The sequence below is a fragment of the Platichthys flesus genome, chromosome 2, assembly GCF_949316205.1.
Source record: "Platichthys flesus chromosome 2, fPlaFle2.1, whole genome shotgun sequence".
NCBI classification, from domain to species: domain Eukaryota; kingdom Metazoa; phylum Chordata; class Actinopteri; order Pleuronectiformes; family Pleuronectidae; genus Platichthys; species Platichthys flesus.
Genome location: NC_084946.1, coordinates 18,342,013 through 18,361,814, shown reverse-complemented (window position 1 = coordinate 18,361,814; position 19,802 = coordinate 18,342,013). Strand labels below are relative to the sequence as shown.

Sequence of the window (19,802 nt, the reverse complement as noted above, 5' to 3'; positions counted from 1 at the left end):
CTTTTCTCTTCCACCAGGAGAACACGTCAGACTGTGGGCGGGGTCACTCTTTCCGTCCGTCTCTCTACACTTTACTGCTGATTCAGCTGCTTCTTCTCTATCCGGCTATCAGCCCCCACTTTATCTCGCTATTACAGTAATTCCTCCACTAGGCCTCCCCTTTGCCCTCCTCCACTCCCGTCCCCTCAAACCCCTCTTCCCCCTACCTCCCCACCCTCCTACGCCCCCACCCCGTGTTATAGTCATAGGTTATAATGGGACTACCCATCACAGCAAGGTCGGAAGCCCACGAGTGCCACGCTACCCAGCTTGCTTCAATTTGTGTCGCATAGTGACAACTGCCGGGCCGTTGTGGTCCTCAGCCAGTTAACCTTCATTTGCAGGAAGAGCAGGTGGTGCCGCACCACCTGGGTCATCAGAGACAATGTCCGAAAAGAAAACCGAACCCCGCCCCTGCGTCCACCTTCCGCCACGTCCACCATCCGGAGAAGGGAGGGGTTAAACGGACAAGTCGGGTCTCCGCCTCACACAGACTTGAGAGTTGAGGTCACCTGCTCACCGTCACCTCTGTCGGTCAGACAGACGCCGGGAGCTGTCCTCCTTCTTCTCTCCTCCATCAAAGAGCCTTGCTGCTCTGTGGCTCGCCGCTCGTGTGGGGCTGCAGACCATTCGACCACTAACATCCACCGCAAAAGATTTAACAAATATGAACTGTCAAGTATTCAAAATGTCAAGTATAAACCGCTGAAGTGACGAGTATTCCAATCATACAGTATATTTAGGTCTTGATTTAACAAAGGAAGTCATTAGGTGTTAACAAAAAAAAAATATTAATTAATTTATGCACTATATCTATTTGCCAAAATGAGATAGACTTTCATGTGGTCTTTATTTTTTTAGCCAAAACACTAGAAGAAACGGCTTCTGATTTAGATGTAGGATAAACCTCAAGAGGAGGAGTCGGTCAGAAACCGAACGCTGATTCATTTTGTGCAGCTCCTTAATTACAGATTAATGCTTTTGAAAAACATCCACTGGGGATTAGTGTAATCACATGATGGTAATTGCATTTCTTGAAGTGTTTTTTCCTGATATTTACGTTCCAAGGCTCATGTTTATCTGACTGTAGAAACACGAATCAGTGTTCGGTTGCTGCAGGTTTGTTCTGGAGCGCTGTCGATGTCGTGCAGTTTTCTCCTTTATGATCAAATGACCATTCTGACCTCTGGTTTGGACTGATATTATGAAAAAAAAAAAAAAAAAAAAAGCTCACCTCTGCCAATCCTCACGAGGCTTCTACAGTAACCCAGCACTCCTCATCACGATGTGTGAGTGTGCTTTACATAACAAACGTACCAACATCTATTCCTCATTACTCTCTTATAATAGCTCAAGGTGGGGTTGTTTTCCTATTTTTTTCTGGGGGGGGGGGTATATTACCTTTGACTGATGCTGTTCAAACTTCAAAATCATTCGCTGCTGGGGGACAGGGGGCTTATCGACATTTCCAACAAAAGTGCAGAAGAGGCCACTAAATATGGTGATGGCGTGCAGTGAGTAGTTCTCTGGTTGTAATCCGTCATTCGATCATCACGATGTGTGCAAAGTCATTTTAGACTCCCGTGTTTAGGAGCCGCTCTGTTTCATAGTGCCTTGATGCACTTTGTTTTGGAATGCATTGGCTGCATACGAGTAGAGCCACTGTGTAGTACCTTGACTGCGCAGCCATCTTGGAGGCTGCAAGAAGCTGAAAGACTGAATCCGCTGAGTATACAGCTGATCACTGACCAGCTCCAGCTTAATGTACCCGCTCTCTCGGCTGTGGTCGCTGTGCCCCCCCAGAGACCACCTGACTGCCACCATATGGAGCTACTATACCGTTCCTTTACAAAGCCGTGTATAGAGCTATGATACACTATCAGTATACAGCGACTTAACTGGCCATAGAGTGTTTTTAGGGCCACCTGACTGCTATAGTTCTGCCTGAGTCGTGTGTGTTAGTGTGTGCGCGTGTATGTGTGTGTCGGTGTGCGTTTCAAACCCCTCAAAGGGAATGTCTTTTAAATGGAGTGTGTCTGAGGGATGACAGTTGTGGTAGCATAGCCATTTTTTTTTTTCTGTTCCTATATCGCAAAGGAGAAAATCTAGTGTTGGTGTTGAGAAAAAAAAAAAAAGGGATTTTACAGAAATTAAAAAGAGAAAAAAAAAAAAGAAAAGAGAATCCATCTTCAAACATCCGTCTGCCTAAATATCGATCCAAGGGAGCAGAGCTTTTACGAAAGAATGTGTAGTTCATCAGTGTTTTCTGTTTCAGATGCAACATAGATAACAAAGCCTCTCTAAATGCCTTAGTGTTAACACAGCACGGAGCTCAGACGCGTCCCCTTCCCCTGTCACTGCACATTCTCTCTCACGCACACACAAAATAGATCCTCCAAAATATTCGCCTCCTCCGGGCTCTCTTGGTGTTCTGCAGTAAGTATAGTGAGCTCTAGTTTTGTATTTTCAACGTCTTGGAATGATCCGCTATTGATTGATGCCTGTGCGAGTAAATGCTTGAAAGCCGGTGGGAGTTTAAAAAACAAATATCAAAAGTGTCGATGTTCTCACACACACACACACACACACACACACACACACACACCTAAAACCTCACTGTATGGCTCAAGTGGGAAGATTCACACAATGATTTGAACCTGAGCTTGCACACTCTGTACAGTAGTTGGTACCGTTTGATGTGGCAAACATGCCGGCACAGTAACTGCAGCGCGGCTCTGAATAAACCAGACTCTAGAGAATAAAAGACTGTTAGAAGAAAAAACTTTGACATTTCGGGTTTTTCCAATTAGTGTGGGTAGGGGCCTGGTCACCTGATGCCGGATGCAGTTGTACTTTCCTGGCATTCGTTTGTCTCTGTCCTGTGCCATTGGTTCTGTCTGTATTTAGCCTTTTTCCACTCTCTGTAAATGAACGCTACACGTGCCTGTGGAAATGTACCCCCTGCGACTTCCTCTCCTCCCCCGGCTCCGTACGCAAACCGTCTCACGCGCACTTACACGTAAACATGTGGGCCTGTACAGTTTGTGCACCTGCACTGAGACGTTATGCACACACGCATAGAAGTAAAACACGTGAGGACACTTATTCATGCCCAGCTGGGAGATGTCGATCACCAGGCAGAAGTAAGAAAGAAAAAATAAACCAAGGGCGTAACTATCCCAGGTGGGGTTTTTTTTTTTTTCTTTGTGAGCGGGACGGGATGTCAGAGCAGAGGCACGCTCAGGGAGTGGGTCTCCACAGAGCAGCATGGGCCTGTCAGACAGAAGGTCATGGAGGAATCATGTCGTGACGTCCGTGTGTGCAGCCTGACAGAAGACGTCTCCTTCGTAAGGGACCACGTAAAGGATTTCTGTGGTTTGACAAATTTAGCTTTTGCCACAAAATGGAAGGAAAAAAAAGAAAAATAGTGAATTGGTCAAGCCAGTGGGTGGGGGGGGGGGGTAATCGTTAAGGACAAAGCCCTGACATACGCAATGTCAGGGTTTCAATGACGTCCCCTTCCGACCCCGGCTGCGTCCACGTCGGTGCGTCTCTGTGGGAAGGACACGTGTGTATGTGATTCTGTAGTCTGTAGTCTGGTGCTATGTGACCCTGTTTGACAAGTGTGTGAAAAAAAATAACATTTAGAGGAAAAAAAGAGTGAAATCAGTCCAATTTTAAGTGAAATAAAAAAAAATATAGGAAGACAGCAGTGTTGATAAGTTTGAGATATGAAGTCAAAATGTTTTTTGATTTCTTTGATTTAATTTCTTGTGCGTATGTGAGTGTGAATGTTTGTGTGTGTGTGTGGAAGATTTCGCTCCTTCTTTTCTGGGCACTGGTCCATGTCGCTCCATTCTTTTGTACAGATGAAGCTTAAAAAAAAAGAAGAGGGCAAAATTTGTAAAATATTGTGTCTGTGACTCCTTGTAAAATATTTTCAAATTGTTTATTACAGAGAATCAGTTATTAAATAATGTTCATATTTTTCACTTCATTTCCACGTGTGGTGTTTGATTCTTTTTTTTTTTCACAGAGAGACACAGCGGATTCATTTATTTCATCTGCTGAAATGAAAATTTACAATCTACTAAATAATCAATACTAAATGTGGCTCGAGCAGTTTTTATGGTGCAGTATCAAGGCAACATAATGTACGAATCGCTCTCTAGTTCCCCCTTCAGGAGATGAGCCAGGTCGGCATCTGTCCTGCATCCTCTAACCTCTTTTATAAAAGATAGTGTAAATAAAAACCCGGAGTCATCTCTCCACCGTGGCACACCTTCACACCTTCACAGCGTGTTGAGGAAGCCTGTGAGAGCTTTGTGCCACGTGTCCGGGTCGTCCAGGTAGCAGGGGTGACCCGCCCCTTTCATCACCACCACGCTGTGATTGGTCAGATTGCTCAGGTTGCGGAGCGACGCCTCTCCGAGCTGAGCGTCCTGGTCCCCGTAGACGACGAGCGATGGGACCTGGAGGGGAAAGAATCCAGCCCGTTACTAAAGGGACTTTGAAGATGCTCTACATTTTATTTTATTAGGTGTGACTGTATGAACAAAAGTTTGGTAAATACAAGAGAGGCTAAAAACAGACAGACCCTAATATTAGCTTTCATCAACTGTTTTTTAGATTAGATTTACTTATACGTCACGGTACTCTGAGATAAATGTAATATAACGCAAAGTACAACAACAGATTCATTATTTCACCCCTTAAAAACTGCAGATTAAACGAAAAAAAGTCAAATTAGTGGCTGAGCTATATTTTGACACTGAGGCACCATAATCTGTCAGAGCTGCAGAATCACTGCTGCTCCGTTTCCTCATTTCTGTAACTCACTCGTCTCCTTCATGGTTTATGCACCTTCACTTTGCCGTCGCACAGATTTAATGTTGAAAGAAGTCCTGATATCTACTCTCCTCGTGGTTACATGTCAAAATCCAGTGCCTCTTAAAAGCGGACCAGGACCGTGTTGGAAGTCGCACTTGACATTCACGGTTTATAAAGTTTCACTTTAAAGAGCAAATGAAAAGCACACATACTGTAAAAAAAAAACGGTTTTACAGAGAAAGGAAACCACAAAAGAATTTAAAGCAGGGTCGTATCCTGGACTGTACCGTCACAGTCTGGTACTGCTCCGCTGTGAACTTGTCGGTGCAGATGGGAGCTACTGGGACGTAGGCTCGGACCAGAGCCTGGTGCTGGAGGAGGAAGGGGAGCGAGTACATCCCACTGAGGGACGGGCTGATCACCACCACCGGGCCCAGGCCCAGCTGCTCACACACATCCTTCAGGAAACTCGCAGGGGCCAGTTGTCCCGCTGGTGCCGGGGCCTCGGCTGACTTAGACTGGCCGAGTCCTGTGGAGAGAGAGAGAGAGAAAGAACTAATGAAGCAAACTTAGAGTACAGCAAACTTTCTGTCTAAAGAGAGGCCAGATTAACCTGTTCTGAGACCTACAGACCAACCAGTCCGCCCAGTAGCAGTGGCTGTGACACACAAGCCGCACTATGGTGCATTAAAACCCCTTCTCAACCATAATAACTAAAATCTGAACCTACATACCCAACACAGATATTATTAAATTCAGTATGTCTTAAACTTTCCACTAAGAAGAGGGAAAGACAGAAACAGACGCTCCACAACTTGTCTGACATCAAAGTTTTCCAATAATAGTCGTCTGTACATCCGTGTGGACACTGCACAAACAACCTGCGGCCATTACAACTGTTAGGCAAATTCCCTTATATATATGTATGCAAGTGATTAGGGCTCTGCACTATGGGAAGAAATTATATCAAGATACAAAAATGTCCATACCAGTCTATATCATGATATGGTATTTATCATGATTAATGTCACATGATTATTTCTTTAAAGATAAAATATTAATTTGAGCTCAAAACAGTTTCAATATTAATACATTTACACATGAAGCCCTGGGGAAATCTGCAAGGTTACAGCAGCTAGTAATAATAAGTTGCATGCAATACTTATAAATGAAAGGAGATAGGAAAATACAGAAAAACTAAATTAAATGGACATCATAATCACACATTCAAATATATAACTAGAAGAAAACTTGATTGGATTAAGGACTGATATTGCAGCCCTACCTAGAAGTGAAGGGCTCGTTCCCTTGACACTCACCTGGCAGGTCGATGGCGACCGCACGGCAGCCAGCCCGGGCCAGAGTCTCCAGAGTGCCGATGTGGAGCCAGTTCTCTGATGAGAAGCGGATGCCGTGCAGGAGTAAAACTGACATCTTCACCTCCCCGGTGGCGGGTTCACTTTGTCTGTAGAACAGCGGCGCTCCGCAGCCGTCCACCTGCACGCTCCCCTCTGACATCTTCACAGCCGACATCCTGAACACAGCAAAAGCAATCACATTACACTGTGTTCACGAATCAAACCAGATCAAGAGCAATCCCCAAAGCACACAGTTCTATGAGAGGCCTCTTAAAGCTGAACATTAGACATCTTCTTATCCTTAGACGGTCGACTTGGATGAGGGGAAACTCCTCAGAAAGTCTTTCACAGGACAAAAAGGGAAGGTTTGATTAGATGATTTACAGAAAAACAAGAACTTTCAGTAACTTTTCATGCAAAACTAAAAACAGTCTGTTTCCAGCTCCTCTAATTTGACGATTTCTTTGTTTTCTCATTGTTACACAGTTTGAACCAGAATAAGACTTTTACATTTTTTGGGACTATCAAACAAAACAAGCATTATAAAATATAGATATAATATAGTCACTTTCTAGACTAATCAATAACAGAGATAATAGTTTGTTGAACCATTAAGATTATATTATATTATTATAATTAGTTAATATTCCTCCACGATATGTATAAAGGGCAAATCAAATATATATATACAGATACTTGTGTACTGTTTTATACATTACATATATTATATGTACAAAATATGAATTGACCAAATGATGTCATATAAACAAACAAACAATCAAACAAATAAAGTATTGTCTGACAGCTGCTCACATCGACACAGCAGCCAAGTTTATTTCCTTCCCTGAAAAACGTTTCTGCGCTAGATTCGTAAGTAAACAATCGACAGAACATTTCACTACGAAAGATTCCTGGCTCCGTCTCAGCAGAACGAGTGAAAGGACACGTATTACTGACTGATCGATTGGTAATTTGTTGTGATCAGCTTGCAGCAGAGACGTGGGGTCCTGCCCAGCAGCTGCTCAGAGCAAAGTTCAGATCTGATCACTTGATTGACTTGAATTTACTCTCAATTCTTTTTCCTCTTTATCACAACATTTACAAAACACGATCAAACTGCTCCTACCTGACTCTCTCTGCGGAAACGTGTCGACTGCTGCAGCAGCACTGCCTGTGAAGGTAGTCAAAAAAAAAAAAAAAAAAGTTGTAGTTTCACTTTATTTCCGGGAAAACAGGAGGAGGAGGAAGCTCCTGCAAACCAATCTACTGCCGCCTATCGTTTCATTTGGAGAACTGCTTCTATTTTGGCAGTAAATTAAAGATCCCTTCATTCCAGCACGTGTTGTTCTGTGTGTGTAAAGAGTGTTTGGTTAAATCTTCAGGAATTGTGAGGTCACAGCCGCCGGAGGAGCATGAGTAAGAAAAAAAAGTGCATGGACATGTGTCACTGCTCAGTAATGATTGACAGATGTATTGATTGGCTGTGTGTTTGGGGGGGGGGGGGGGGGGAGATTGGGGCCCCTGTGTGTTTGAGTGCAGTACTTGTGTGCGTGTGGGTGGTCGGGTTGGATTCTGTGCTTTCTGAGGGGGATTTTCCTCGGGGGATTTTTGTCTCTCTCTCTCTACCTCTCTCTCTTTTATCAGGTCGACCTGTGATCGAACACTCAATCCTCAAAACCCAGATGGTCTGTGCTCTCCGGCCGCTTCTCTCCAGTATTATTATTATCTCTCTATCTTCCACACAACACACACACAATGACGCTGCTGCTGCTGCTGTCCTGTATTCTACTGACTGTCCCGCTGGTCACAGGTAAGAAACAGTTGCTTTCTTCACTCGAAATGACCCTGAACGTTACAATCCTCTGTGTTGTTGAGCACAGTGACGTTGTTTTTTGTATGTGTCTTGACAGCAGCAGATTTCGTGTGAAAGCCTCTGGTCACTGTCTTCTTCCAAGATTAATGATCAAGCTACAACAAATGAAGAAACCACAAAAATACAGCCTATAATTTACTTTACGTGTGTTGTTTTAGTTTTTTGGGTTGTTGTTTTTTTTTAAATTGTTGTATTTGCGTCGCAGTTGTGTTTTTTTTTTTTGTTGCTGGTCTCACAAACCAGCAGCTGGTCCAAAGGTTATATGTGTGTAGGCCTGGGCCCAAAGGATGCAGTTGGTGTAAGTCAGCACCTGCAGCCCAGTTTAGACCAGTATTATATTCAGGTCACATAGATGCAGTCCAGTGAGTGACCCGTGGTTCTGGTTCTGTTGTGTGTGAGCAGGGTACCGCAGCCCCCTGAACGACTTCCAGCGCTCTGAGGGCCGGGAGCTGGTTCCTACCGCCTGGAACTCGGCTCGAGTGTCGACGATCCCGGGACTGAACCTGGAGGATTGTGCCACACGCTGCTCCCAGTCACTGGACTGCAGGTGACCACCTTAAAAGACCTTTATCCAGCAGGTTGGATTATTTATCAGAGCCTGACCAATATGGAGATGTGGTTCCTATTCCAATAAATCAACCTAAACAGGCAAAGACACATATAAACGAAAGGTCCCTCAGAGCACCACATCAAGATGTATTCTGCCCTGAAGACGTGGTCTCTGTCCAGATCAAACTGAGCCATGACAGTTTGGCTTGTTGTGAAAACAGTTTTGTGGACATTGCAGAGGTAACGCAGGAAGTTGAGACTTCATTGAACAATAGAAGACAAAGAAGCAGAAGCAGAAGCAGAGTATCTCGGAGTATTTGCCTCAGACGATATATAATGTCTGAGGACGTTCATCTTGCTGGTGGTGAAACCATAATGATATCACCACAGCAATGAAATTAATGGAATCCAACAGTTCATCTTTCTTTTCCATACTTGATATAAATTGAACACAAATACAAAAGCTGAACTGACACTGAGGTTAGACACACGCCCGTCTGCAGACCAATAATTACAACAGAAAGGGTGAAGGTCAAATCAAAATCTTTAATCAAGTGAAAGCAACAGAGATATGAACCATGGGGAGACTCTTGTTATCAAACCCTTAGGACAAAGGAATGTGATGGAGGCTTGATATTTTACAGTTTAACCATAACTTTTACTTTTACTAATGGAAAAAAAAAAAAGGTGAGAGGCGGTCGCAGAAACCTGGGCTATGGGCAGAAAAGGTAAAAGGTCTCTGGTTCGACTCCACGGAGAAAAAAACAAAAAGATGAACCTGGATTGATCTGTCCAAAAATCCAAGAGGATTCTCCCTGCCCTGTCTAGTGCCCCTGAGCAAGGCACCTTACTCCCCCAACATCTGCTCCCCGAGCGCCGTACATGGTCGCTCACTGCTCTGTGTGTCCTGCACCAGATGGGTTAAAAGCAGAGGTTAAATTTCCCTACCTGCATGAGTGTGCCTGTGCATGTCTGTGCATGTGTTTGGGATTAATAAATGTATCTTAATCTTAATCTGAATCTATAAATAAAAAGAAAAAAGAAATAACAAATTCAAACAATATATAGACCTTGAATCCATCAAACATTATTTCAGCATAAGTGTAAAACATTAATGCACATATTCTCTCCATTGTTTATTCTGTAAAATAAAGTTCGGACAGGTTATTATTTCTTTATCATTTAGCTCAATGTTCATTCTTGATCTCAAACGTCCTCAGAGAGCAAATGACTCCTGGCTTGAGTCCTGTTAGTGGCTGCCGATGAGCTTTTCAACTCTGACATGAAAACCTCCCTCACCACCAGAGCGTTCAACTTCGAGACCCGGCCCGTCTTCACCTGTAAGCACCTGCCCTGGGTGGGGGACGGCAGCAACGCGGAGGTGAAGAGGAACGTGAACTGTGACCTCTACGAGAAGAAGGGTAAGCTCCAGGTGTGCTCCCACTGTGCGGCGTCCCGCGGATCAATGTGAGGGGTCGCGCCCCAGATGTTTAACTGATCGTGTGTTCCTGTGTGAAGTCTACGTCAGGAAGTGCATCGTGGGAAAAGGAGAAGACTACCGGGGGAAAGTGTTCGGCACAAAAAGCGGTCTCACCTGCCAACAGTGGTGGTCCAAGTTTCCTCATGATCACAGGTGAGATACTCAGTACATCACAGTAAGGACCTTGCCTTCCTCAGATGTTGTCGGACTTTTGGGGCCTTGTTACTCTTTTCATACGTAATCATCATATTGTCGAAACCACGCAGCAGGTCAGAGACAGCTGGGATCAGGACACAAATTATTAAATCTAATGTCACTGATTAATCTCTGGCTCGGATCTGTGGAACGACTTCTGTCCAAAATTATAGCAAATTGAATAGTTAGTACTGTAGGCAATGCTGTGCACACCTTGTTTTTACATTTTCGTGTGGAACCGGATCAGGGAATTCTTTTTTTCACTTTCTTCAACATTTGCGAGAATGTGTGTTTTTGATTTCTCCGAGAAAAAATTCATGGATCTTGATTAAATTATATTATTTAGTACAGATCCACATATAAATCCAGATGTAGTAAATATAAATGTGGGTTCATAAAGGGACTGGTGGGCCTTGGCAGTACTGAGTGACATTCTACTGCTTGGTATAGAAAAAAGAGACATTAATCGACCATTGATTCTTCTTTCTTCCAGTAAATGTTGTGTGTTTATACGACTCTGTTCCGTGGCTCTGTTCCTGGTGTGTAAATGGGAAAAATTAAATCATAACAACAAGTTTGAACTTGTCTGAGGCATGCTCCTTCATTTTGCTGCTGAGGTCAAAAAACTGAAGTGGATGCAAACACCCAGTTCCCCCTCACAGTCAGAGACATGGCTGGAGCTGAGCACCTCAGATATGTGTCCTGATAACCCGTGTGCACTGTAAACCCGTCTGTCCGTCTCAGGTGGACTCCCACAGCTGCAAATGGCCTGGAGCTGAACTACTGCAGGAATCCCGACGGGGATCGAATCGGTCCGTGGTGCTACACCACAGATCCCGAGCGACGCTATGAAGGCTGCAGTATTCCCCAGTGCAAAGACGGTACATGCAGATCAAACGTCTTTCCCAATTCCCCGGTGAATAAGTCACAGTTCAGGGTCATTTAGGGAAGTTTGGTGCAGCTTGATTTCATTTGAGGGGACTTCTGTGCCTTTGTGCCTTCATTCTACTTAGATGAATAAGAAATAATTATCAATGTAAATAACCAGTTAACATCAGGTGCAGATGAAAAGCAGCTGTAGATTATCAGAATAATTTCCTTTGATTAATCAGTAAAGTAGAACCCAAATAAATTGTTTTAAAATTTGTTCATGGTGTTTATGCTTTAAGACACACAGAGACATTTTTTACACTTGCACATTTAGTATACTTAATGTTCACAGACTATAAAAGTAGTTTAAGGATTAAGAAGGTTGCAATTAAAAAGCAGAACAATTGAACACTCCATTTCCCCTGTAATTAGGAACAAATGCCGATACTTTCCACAAACCTGCAAAGAACACACATCAGTTCTTGTGTGTTTGTGTGATGTTTGGGTTTCACCTCTGACTTGGACACTGTGATGTTGTGTCTCTGTTTGCAGAGGTTTGCATCACATGTAACGGAGAAGACTACAGAGGACAGGTCGACCACACTGTGAGCGGCAGGGAGTGTCAGAGATGGGACCAGCAGTATCCCCACCAACACATCTACCAGCCGGAAAAGTACACAACCACATCGCATGACGTATACCTGCTTAGACAAAATAACTTTATCGTATGAATTGTGTTTGCCATTGATTCCTGTCACCCAACACGTTTGTATTATTTCAGGTATCCTGACAAAAGTTTGGATGATAACTACTGTCGTAACCCTGACGCCTCCCCGGTGCCCTGGTGTTACACCACCGACCCTGAGGTGGAGAGAGAGAACTGCGAGATCAGCAAGTGCAGTAAGTTGACGCAACATCCTGAATGCCCTTTATAAGTATTACGCACTGGAACAGTTTTTCTCATTTTATTATGAAAAATGTCAAGTTTCGCTACTTTTCCTTTTATCTTCTTTGGCTGAAGAATGATTAGTTTTGGTTGCTGGACAGTTGTGAGGATGTTTAATTCAGCCCCCAAAAATCGAACAAGCTAAAAATCGTACTTATTTTTTGTGACCATCTTTAAACCAAACGATGAATCCCCAGATGACTCAATGATGTTGTTGTCCATCTTGTCATGGGTTCATTAGCCCTTCTGGCTGGTTCCACTGTTGATCTTTTGCCCAGGTTTTTTCATTTTTTCATTAGTTCACGGGTTTGGCTAAATCGGTTCAATTCCTGTGGCATTGGTAAACACGGTGGAAATAAGGAATCTCATTAAGTGGCTGTAATTAAATTTAGAAAAATCACCTTTGTGTTGTTTGTGCAAATGACTTCCCAGATCGGGAGACATTTCAGAACTGCCGGCACAGAATCATTTTGATTTCGGAGTAAATGTGGCTAAAGTGTGCAAATGTGAATTTGAGCGCTGCTTTGTCTCTCAGTGTTCAAGGTTAATTAAAGGTTAATAAGAATGTGTTTATTTCATTTATATCTCTTTATGCAGCTTATTTGAATCTGTTTGTTTTTCCATTTACTCTGCTAAACTGTGATAGAGCTGTCATCAGCAGCAATAGTACAATTATTTTTGCAAATACACAGCAAATCACAATGTAAAGGAATAAACAAATAGTGAGTTATTTGATTTTTTTCATATAAAATTATATAGAAATTAAAAATCATTACCTTTGGGTCAATGTTTCCTTGGTTTTGAGGTTGAGTCTAGTTCATTATTTTAATGCTTTTTTATTCGTGGTAGTTTCACTGAGAAGCAACTTGTCGATGCTCTGGTCACATTAGTTCGACACTTAAAACCTGGAATACACACTTTGTTCCCTCAATGTAACTCCTGCCAAATGGGGATTGATCTGTGACCTTCTAGTCACAAGCTGCTCCTCTTACCCTCAGGCCACAGCCTCTACTTCAATAATTGATACGACAAACAGAATAAAGTGCTGAACTTTTATCCCCAGAACAATAAACAAATAACTACACAGGTTCATCAGAGTTTCGACACGAGTTGTGTAAGATGAGCCTGGAATTTCTACTGAGAGCAGAGATCACTGCCGGCTGAGAGTCTGTAGTGATAGCACCATCTTGTGGTGTAGCCAGAAAAAGAAATCACTGCCCGAAGCCAATCCTCTCCATCATATAACACTCGTAAACAAAAATCATATAAAGAAAAAGCTATGCATGTGTGCTTGTGTTTATTTGCTTTATCATAACATTTACTGGGTGAAGAACAAATTATGATCACTGACGTTTGTTTTCACAAAAATAAATAATATAAAATCAGCATTTTAATATTTGTACAACATATAGTAACCTATAGTTTGTTATGATACAATGTGATGTTGCTTTCACTTTAACTAAATCTAATTTCCTTGAGATTCACAACCATCCTGGTCAGTTAGAATTACCATCAGCTCATCATAGATTTATTAAAAGAAAATAGTTTTATCCTATTATTTAAATTATCTGTGCTTTATAAGCCCAGTCATTCTTGATGATCATACATTGAAATATCCACCGAATGTTCTCTTCTCCTCCATTGGCATGAAGGCTCCTGCTAAGTGGGTCCACGTCATCCAGCAATCAAACCTCTGCTTCATCCAGGGAAAAGGTGTAACACTATTTTCCTTTTCGCCAGCTGAAGTTCGCGTCGAGAAACGTCAGCGCTCCAGCTTCACCACCCACTGCTTCCGCGGCCGAGGCGAGGATTACCGTGGCAAAGTCAACGAGACGACGTCCGGGATCCCCTGCCAGAGGTGGGATGACCAGGATCCCCACGAGCATCCCTTCTACCCAAACACATATGAGTGCAAGTAGGTACCACAAGTTGAGTGTGTTTGAAATGAGTTTTTAACAGGTGAAACTGCTCTGGGGTCAGACCCTTCGCTTATTGCCTGCTAGTTGGAGAAAGTACTCTGTTTGCTTCCCATGAATATTAATGTCAAGATGTCACTGCAGTGAAATTTCCTGCAATCGTATTTCCCTGCTGACAGTTGACAGAGGATGATAGATGGTCAGCAGCGCCACATTGAAGAGCCGCTCGCTCTCTGAGTGGCAATTACGGATGTGAAATGAATATTAAACTTATTTGTGATGCAGGGAACACTTATCCTGCCAAACTCCATTATGAGCCGTCTCCCGTTTCCAGTGCAAGTGTTGGTGTTATCTTCCCACGACCAAATGAGTGGGACGAGGGGAATGTAGTATGTGTGTAACAGGTCATTTAGTGCATCCGTGATGAGGCTGACTGTGTGTCCCACCTCATCCAGGGGCTTGGAGGAGAACTACTGCCGTAACCCAGATGGGTCGGAGGCTCCCTGGTGCTTCACGTCTGTGCCAGAGATGAGGACGGCGCTCTGCTTACAGATCAAACGCTGTGCAGACGACATTGAAGCCGAGGGTAAAGATGCTTGTTTTGTAGATTTTAGTGAACGTTGTAGGTGACTGACAACATCAGTGGATTAGTATCAGTCCCGGGTTGGAATGACTCTAATACTGTGTTCACTTCACGAGGACATGCAGGGCTGTAACCAGGATATCTGGAGGTGCAGAGGTCATGAATACAAATCTCTTCTTTTTTATAATTTATACAGTTACGTGTTAATGTTAAATATATGTTTTCAGTGTCTTGTAATGGTCTATTCAACATGGACAGTGCTCATTGAAGGAGTACTCTTAGCTGGCAGGATGATTCTTTAATGTTCAGGGGGAAAAAAACGATCTTGTTTCCAGTCTTAACACCAAGTCAAACTAAGCTAAGTTTAACTAAGCAGCCGCTGGTTGAAGCCTTATATTTAACCATCGGACGTGAGAGTGGGATATATAGTTTGATTAAAGTTCAACCAGAGAGGAAATAAGTCCATTTCCTACACCAACAACAGAAAAATCCATATAATAAACAGAATGTAACACAAAGCCAGTTTCTATCTGTTATCATAATTAAAATGGTGTTCAAATACTTATCTTCTTTTGTATTTATTGTTTTCCCTAATGTATAATAACAAAATCAAAGGCAAGTATTCAGTGTAATACTCACCATGTATATGTGTCTTTTAAAAATAGAATTAAACTCCCCCATGTTGAAATATCCCCGGTTTCATGGAAAAACAATTGCAAGGACACAACCTCAGTGTCCTCAGTCATGTCAACACAGCTCTACATACATGAGGATGGGCATAGAACAGGAACTTTCATGATGTCATATAATATTTGTACTGCTTTTTTATCACTGACATGATGATGATGTTGCTTCTTCTCAGATTGCTACCACGAAAATGGAAAAAACTACAGAGGAATCGTCCGTAAGACCCGTAAGGGAATCACCTGCCAGAAATGGAACGTTAACACACCTCACCGGACCAGGTGCGTCCTCCATCGATGTGTTACACTGACAGATAAAAAAATGTTGTGCAAGAAGATTTATGTAACAACCAAAATAAAAACAAATCCCCGCTCGTTGCATTTGTATTGAATCTGTGTCCTTTATCCATAACTATTAATCCTATGTGGTGTTTCCAGTGTTGTTTTGAGGAACACTGGGAACTTAATTGTAATCATTGATGTTTGTAAAAATTCCACAAAACTCAGACAAAAAGAATAACATGTTTCAAAAAATACATTTTCCTGTCTCTAAGTTAAGTTTAAATTGCACATATCAGAGGCTAAATGTTTCTTTTCAACAAAAGAAAATTCATAATTGCTCATCCTGCCTTTTTGTGACATTTATGAGCTGATTATAGCTTTACCTAAATCAATGTGCTTCCCAGGATCAACACAAGAACACATCCCGAGGGAAATTTGACGGAGAATTACTGTCGCAACCCAGACGGGGACCAGCACGGACCCTGGTGCTACACCACTGACCCCAAAACTGAGTTTGACTACTGTGCCATCAAACAGTGTGGTACAGACACACAGCTCTACTCTCTCTGTGTACTTTGTCTCAGTGAATATTCATCCCGAGCTTCAGTTTTCTGACAGGCAATTTAACGATTCATCTGTTTCTTGATGTTTTCAAACAGCTGGAGAGAAAGTGTCCCTGACTGAGCCCGGAGGTTCGTCTCTGACTGAATATGAAGCAAGCTTTCCGAGTTTGACAACAAGCGTCCTTGTGTATTATTGCCGTCATATTTCATCTTTGCTCTTTCCTTAACACAGAGAATGTTGAGTTTACTGAGTGTGGAAAGAGGGAGGACCGTGCCCAGAGGAGCCGGCTGCGCATCGTGAACGGGGTTCCAGGAAACTCGCCGTGGACAGTGAGTCTCAGAGACAGGTGAGTCTGGGAGAATACAGCTATTCACAGACTGTTTAAATACACTCTGCTGGGCTGTGTGTGACCTTTGACCTCTGTTTGCAGGAAAGGAAACCACTTCTGTGGAGGATCCCTGGTGAACCCCAGATGGGTGATCAGCACCAAGCAGTGCTTCTCCTCTTGGTAAGCTTCGTTCATTTAAACGGTTTTAAGGCCCAACCCATCAGCGTCAGTGGGATCGTTTGACTTCGTGAACTGCAGCTTGCAAACAGCCAAGATAAAGAAAGAAGTTACCGGAAACCATGTAGGCTGAGGTGCAAAACAAATAGATTTCGGACCTTTTTCGCCTTGTATTCCGCCTTTGAAAGGTAGTTCGTCACCAATACCCAATAAATCATTGGATATGTTGGCCGGGAAGGATCCACCTGGTGGAAAGTCACATTCTCAGCCGCATTTGAAGACTATCCGAAATCGAAGGGTCCTCCAAAGGATGCAGCCCCCAAATTGCGACCCCGCTAAAAACTGTAGCATATGAAAGGATATACAACATACCAGCTCCCAAAAATTGAGGCCACAACCACTCAATAACTTCCTGGTGGCTAGCTGCAGGATAGGCACCTGCTAACTCCTCCTCCGTGTTAATGGATGGGACGTGAACCGAACTATAAAGTCAATAAAACGTACATGTTAAATCAAATTTTCTTAAGGATGTTTTTTGTCATTTTAGTTCTTAACATAATCTCACTGATGTCTGTTCAAGTGCTCATTTTTTCTGATTTCTGGATAGTGGGAGGAAGAAGGGACACTTTGTCCATCTTGATATAAAACAGCCTATGGAGGAGTAAAGTCATTTCGGTGATCCCAAACTGTTTCAGTTCAAAACAATAGTTTTTCCAACACATCTGGTCGTGACCAAGTGTTTACAGGTTTGCTTGTGTTTTGTGTTTGCTACTCACAGACTTACATGCTGAGCTATGATAACACTTGTGACATGTCTGCAGCTACGTGGACCTGCCGGGTTACTCGGCCATGATGGGGACACTGTATCGCGATCCACAAGAAGGAGAGCCCGGCATACAAACCATCCCTCTCACCAAGATCGTCTGCGGGCCCTCTGAGTCTCAGCTGGTCATGCTACAACTGGAATAGTGTGTACTGACAAAGGGTCCCCGGCACACACACACACACAAACGCTCAAGCACTCAGACATACCATTAATTTCCCCCTGACTCCCTCTTCTCTCTTTTTGTAGTCCTGCCCAGTTTAATGAGCGTGTCTCCCAGATCTGCCTCCCTCCTGAGCGCTACATTGTGTCTGAGGGGACAACCTGTGAGATCGCAGGATGGGGGGAGACAAAAGGCAAGTGTAATCCTTTAGCCATGATAAGTCGCTGCTGAATTCACCACACGCTGCGCTTCAGGCAACTGCAACATGCTTTCTATTGCAATAATTAATAATAGATTCCCAGGAACAAGTATCCTGCCCTAGAAGTAATGTTGTCTCTTAACGGGAGAGCTATTCACACCACTGAGCAACAGATGGCGTTGCTTTGTGGAGAACCGCTCAACATCTATCCACCTTCCTAGTCTTGTCCTCCATCTCACTCGACACGTCCGCTGCTGACTCCTTCCTCCTTCTCGCTGCTGTTCTAGGGACCGGAGATGCCACCGTACTCAACGTGGCCCAAATACCGGTTCTTAGCAACAGGGCATGCAACCAGTACTTCAGAGGCCGTGTCCGTGAGAATGAGATGTGCACAGGCTCGTTCCAGGGCGGAGTGGGTGCCTGTGAGGTGGGTGTCCATGCAACATTCTGCACAGTTTGAAAACTTTACCGTCAATTGTGAGGGAAATTGTTGTAGTTGGGGGGGAAATCACTGATTTACCTGTTTTTGTATTTTGAAGTTTGCCTTTAACAAATACATTTATACAGTAGATGTGTATATATATATATATAGAAATATACATGTAATGGTAGGCTATACATCTTACATGATGCCGGGGGGTCTCGTTCGACGTCACACACATGCCGGATACTGAGAGGCTCTCTCACCTCTTGCCAGTGTTGCATCTTGCACAATACAAAAGAGAAAGTATCTGTTACACATTCTCAAGTTGTACTACCTTCCCAGGATGTAAAGAACAATATACAGAAACGCTCATTTGACGTACCAACACTGCGTCATAACGGGGTAAGTGCAGCATCAGAGTCTAGACTGTTGAAATAAAGAAGGAGAAATTAGCGCGTTCACCCAGGTATCACGTTTCACTGCAAATGCAAAAACAGCACTAATGGCGTCATGGTGTTTGCTCGTGTGTGATCTTCAGGTAGGCTGTCAGGTGGATTGTGTCAACTCTGGAGACACGTTTAGCTAGTTTCCCCTCTTTCCAGGCTTCATGCTAAGCTAAGCTAACAGGCTGCTGGCTGTAGCTTTATGTTTATCCGACAGACATCAGCATAGTATCGATCTTCTCATTGATCTCCCAGCTAGAAAAATGTCCAGCTATTCCTTTAATGACTAATTTCAGAATGGGATGAGATGATTAAAATCCCTATAAGCAAAGGCTGTGCAGCTATTTATACGTTCCTATAAATCAAACACATCCACCATTTGGCTAATGGAGGTGGACTGGACAAGATGTGACTGCAAGATGTTTCCAACCTCAGCAGTGACAGTCAGTCATAACAGAGACAAATAATGACTCGGGAGTGTTGTTCCTGTGCGTCTGCAGAGAGACTACGGCGGCCCTCTGGCGTGTCAGAACAGTGACTGCTGGGTACTCGAGGGTGTGATCATCCCCATGAGGCGCTGCGGACACCCGGGCCAGCCCAACATCTTCATCCGTGTCTCCGTCTACGTGGACTGGATCAAGAAGGTCATGGAGATGGCTTAGGACTCGGATGCTGACGTCCAACGAGGGAATGAACTAATCCACGTTCAAAGCGGAGCAGTTTTTGTTCGGTCGGCTATTTACACTTTTACTTCTCAGTTATTTCTTTTACAATTAAAGCTATAAATAATACATAGAAATGCATCGTCACATCCGAATTTCTCCGCATTGGGATTTAACATTATTGTTTTAATAAAAAGTTGTATAAAACGTTGGAGAAAGTCAAACTTCTTTATGTACTTTTACATTAAGGTAATTCTTTCAACCAGACCAAATAACATGAGAAGAGTTATTTAACTTAATGAGCCGTCTGTTTTATGCAACCAGACAGAAATAGACCAAAACATTTATATTCCCAAAACACAACCATGTAAGCATGAGGAGTCAAGCAGAGAGGATTTGGTAAAAAAATGTGTAG

General features: G+C 43.2%; 3 protein-coding genes across 5 annotated transcripts in view; 2 read left to right on the top strand and 1 right to left on the bottom strand.

Annotated features, from left to right (window-relative positions):
* The window catches only part of cacna2d2a (calcium channel, voltage-dependent, alpha 2/delta subunit 2a), a 144,618-nt gene extending 140,582 nt beyond the window's left edge, over positions 1-4,036 (top strand). Inside the window, exon 39 of the mRNA XM_062404065.1 lies at positions 18-4,036. Coding sequence (XP_062260049.1) covers positions 18-140 — 123 coding nt within the window. The 3' untranslated portion in view covers positions 141-4,036. The remainder of the gene's footprint in view (positions 1-17) is intronic.
* On the bottom strand, positions 3,696-7,612 carry abhd14b (abhydrolase domain containing 14B). Of its 3 annotated transcripts, none has more exons than XM_062404051.1 (5): positions 7,354-7,612; positions 6,189-6,403; positions 5,157-5,398; positions 4,330-4,511; positions 3,696-3,914 (listed from the first exon to the last, which is right to left on the bottom strand). In XM_062404051.1, exons 2-4 carry the CDS (start codon positions 6,400-6,402, stop codon positions 4,332-4,334), a joined length of 636 nt encoding a protein of 211 aa, XP_062260035.1. In that variant the 5' UTR covers position 6,403; positions 7,354-7,612; the 3' UTR covers positions 3,696-3,914; positions 4,330-4,331. The 3 variants fall into 3 exon arrangements, with proteins under 3 accessions (XP_062260035.1, XP_062260027.1, XP_062260017.1); XM_062404043.1 differs by having other exon boundaries at positions 4,322-4,511; positions 7,354-7,611; XM_062404033.1 differs by lacking the exon at positions 3,696-3,914 and having other exon boundaries at positions 3,975-4,511; positions 7,354-7,611.
* A 154-nt stretch (positions 7,613-7,766) lies between these two features.
* On the top strand, positions 7,767-19,598 carry mst1 (macrophage stimulating 1). Its single transcript, XM_062404018.1, has 18 exons — positions 7,767-8,037; positions 8,503-8,647; positions 9,955-10,070; positions 10,168-10,282; positions 11,069-11,205; positions 11,747-11,867; positions 11,976-12,094; positions 13,881-14,055; positions 14,512-14,642; positions 15,502-15,604; positions 16,009-16,145; positions 16,264-16,296; positions 16,400-16,514; positions 16,599-16,676; positions 17,495-17,641; positions 17,746-17,852; positions 18,146-18,285; positions 19,226-19,598. Exons 1-18 carry the CDS (start codon positions 7,983-7,985, stop codon positions 19,385-19,387), a joined length of 2,136 nt encoding a protein of 711 aa, XP_062260002.1. The 5' UTR covers positions 7,767-7,982; the 3' UTR covers positions 19,388-19,598.
* Positions 19,599-19,802: the final 204 nt, after the last annotated feature.

Bases quoted from the DNA above. Each gene is read 5' to 3' on its own strand.
- abhd14b (XM_062404051.1), bottom strand. From the start codon at position 6,402: ATGTCGGCTGTGAAGATGTCAGAGGGGAGCGTGCAGGTGGACGGCTGC. The intron at 5,399-6,188 runs GTGAGTGTCAAG...CTCTCTCCACAG, and splicing joins GGTCGCCATCGACCTGCCAG to GACTCGGCCAGTCTAAGTCA. The intron at 4,512-5,156 runs GTACAGTCCAGG...TTTCCCCTCCAG, and splicing joins AGCAGTACCAGACTGTGACG to GTCCCATCGCTCGTCGTCTA.
- mst1 (XM_062404018.1), top strand. From the start codon at position 7,983: ATGACGCTGCTGCTGCTGCTGTCCTGTATTCTACTGACTGTCCCGCTG. The intron at 17,642-17,745 runs GTGTGTACTGAC...CTCTTTTTGTAG, and splicing joins GTCATGCTACAACTGGAATA to TCCTGCCCAGTTTAATGAGC. The intron at 18,286-19,225 runs GTGGGTGTCCAT...GTGCGTCTGCAG, and splicing joins GCGGAGTGGGTGCCTGTGAG to AGAGACTACGGCGGCCCTCT.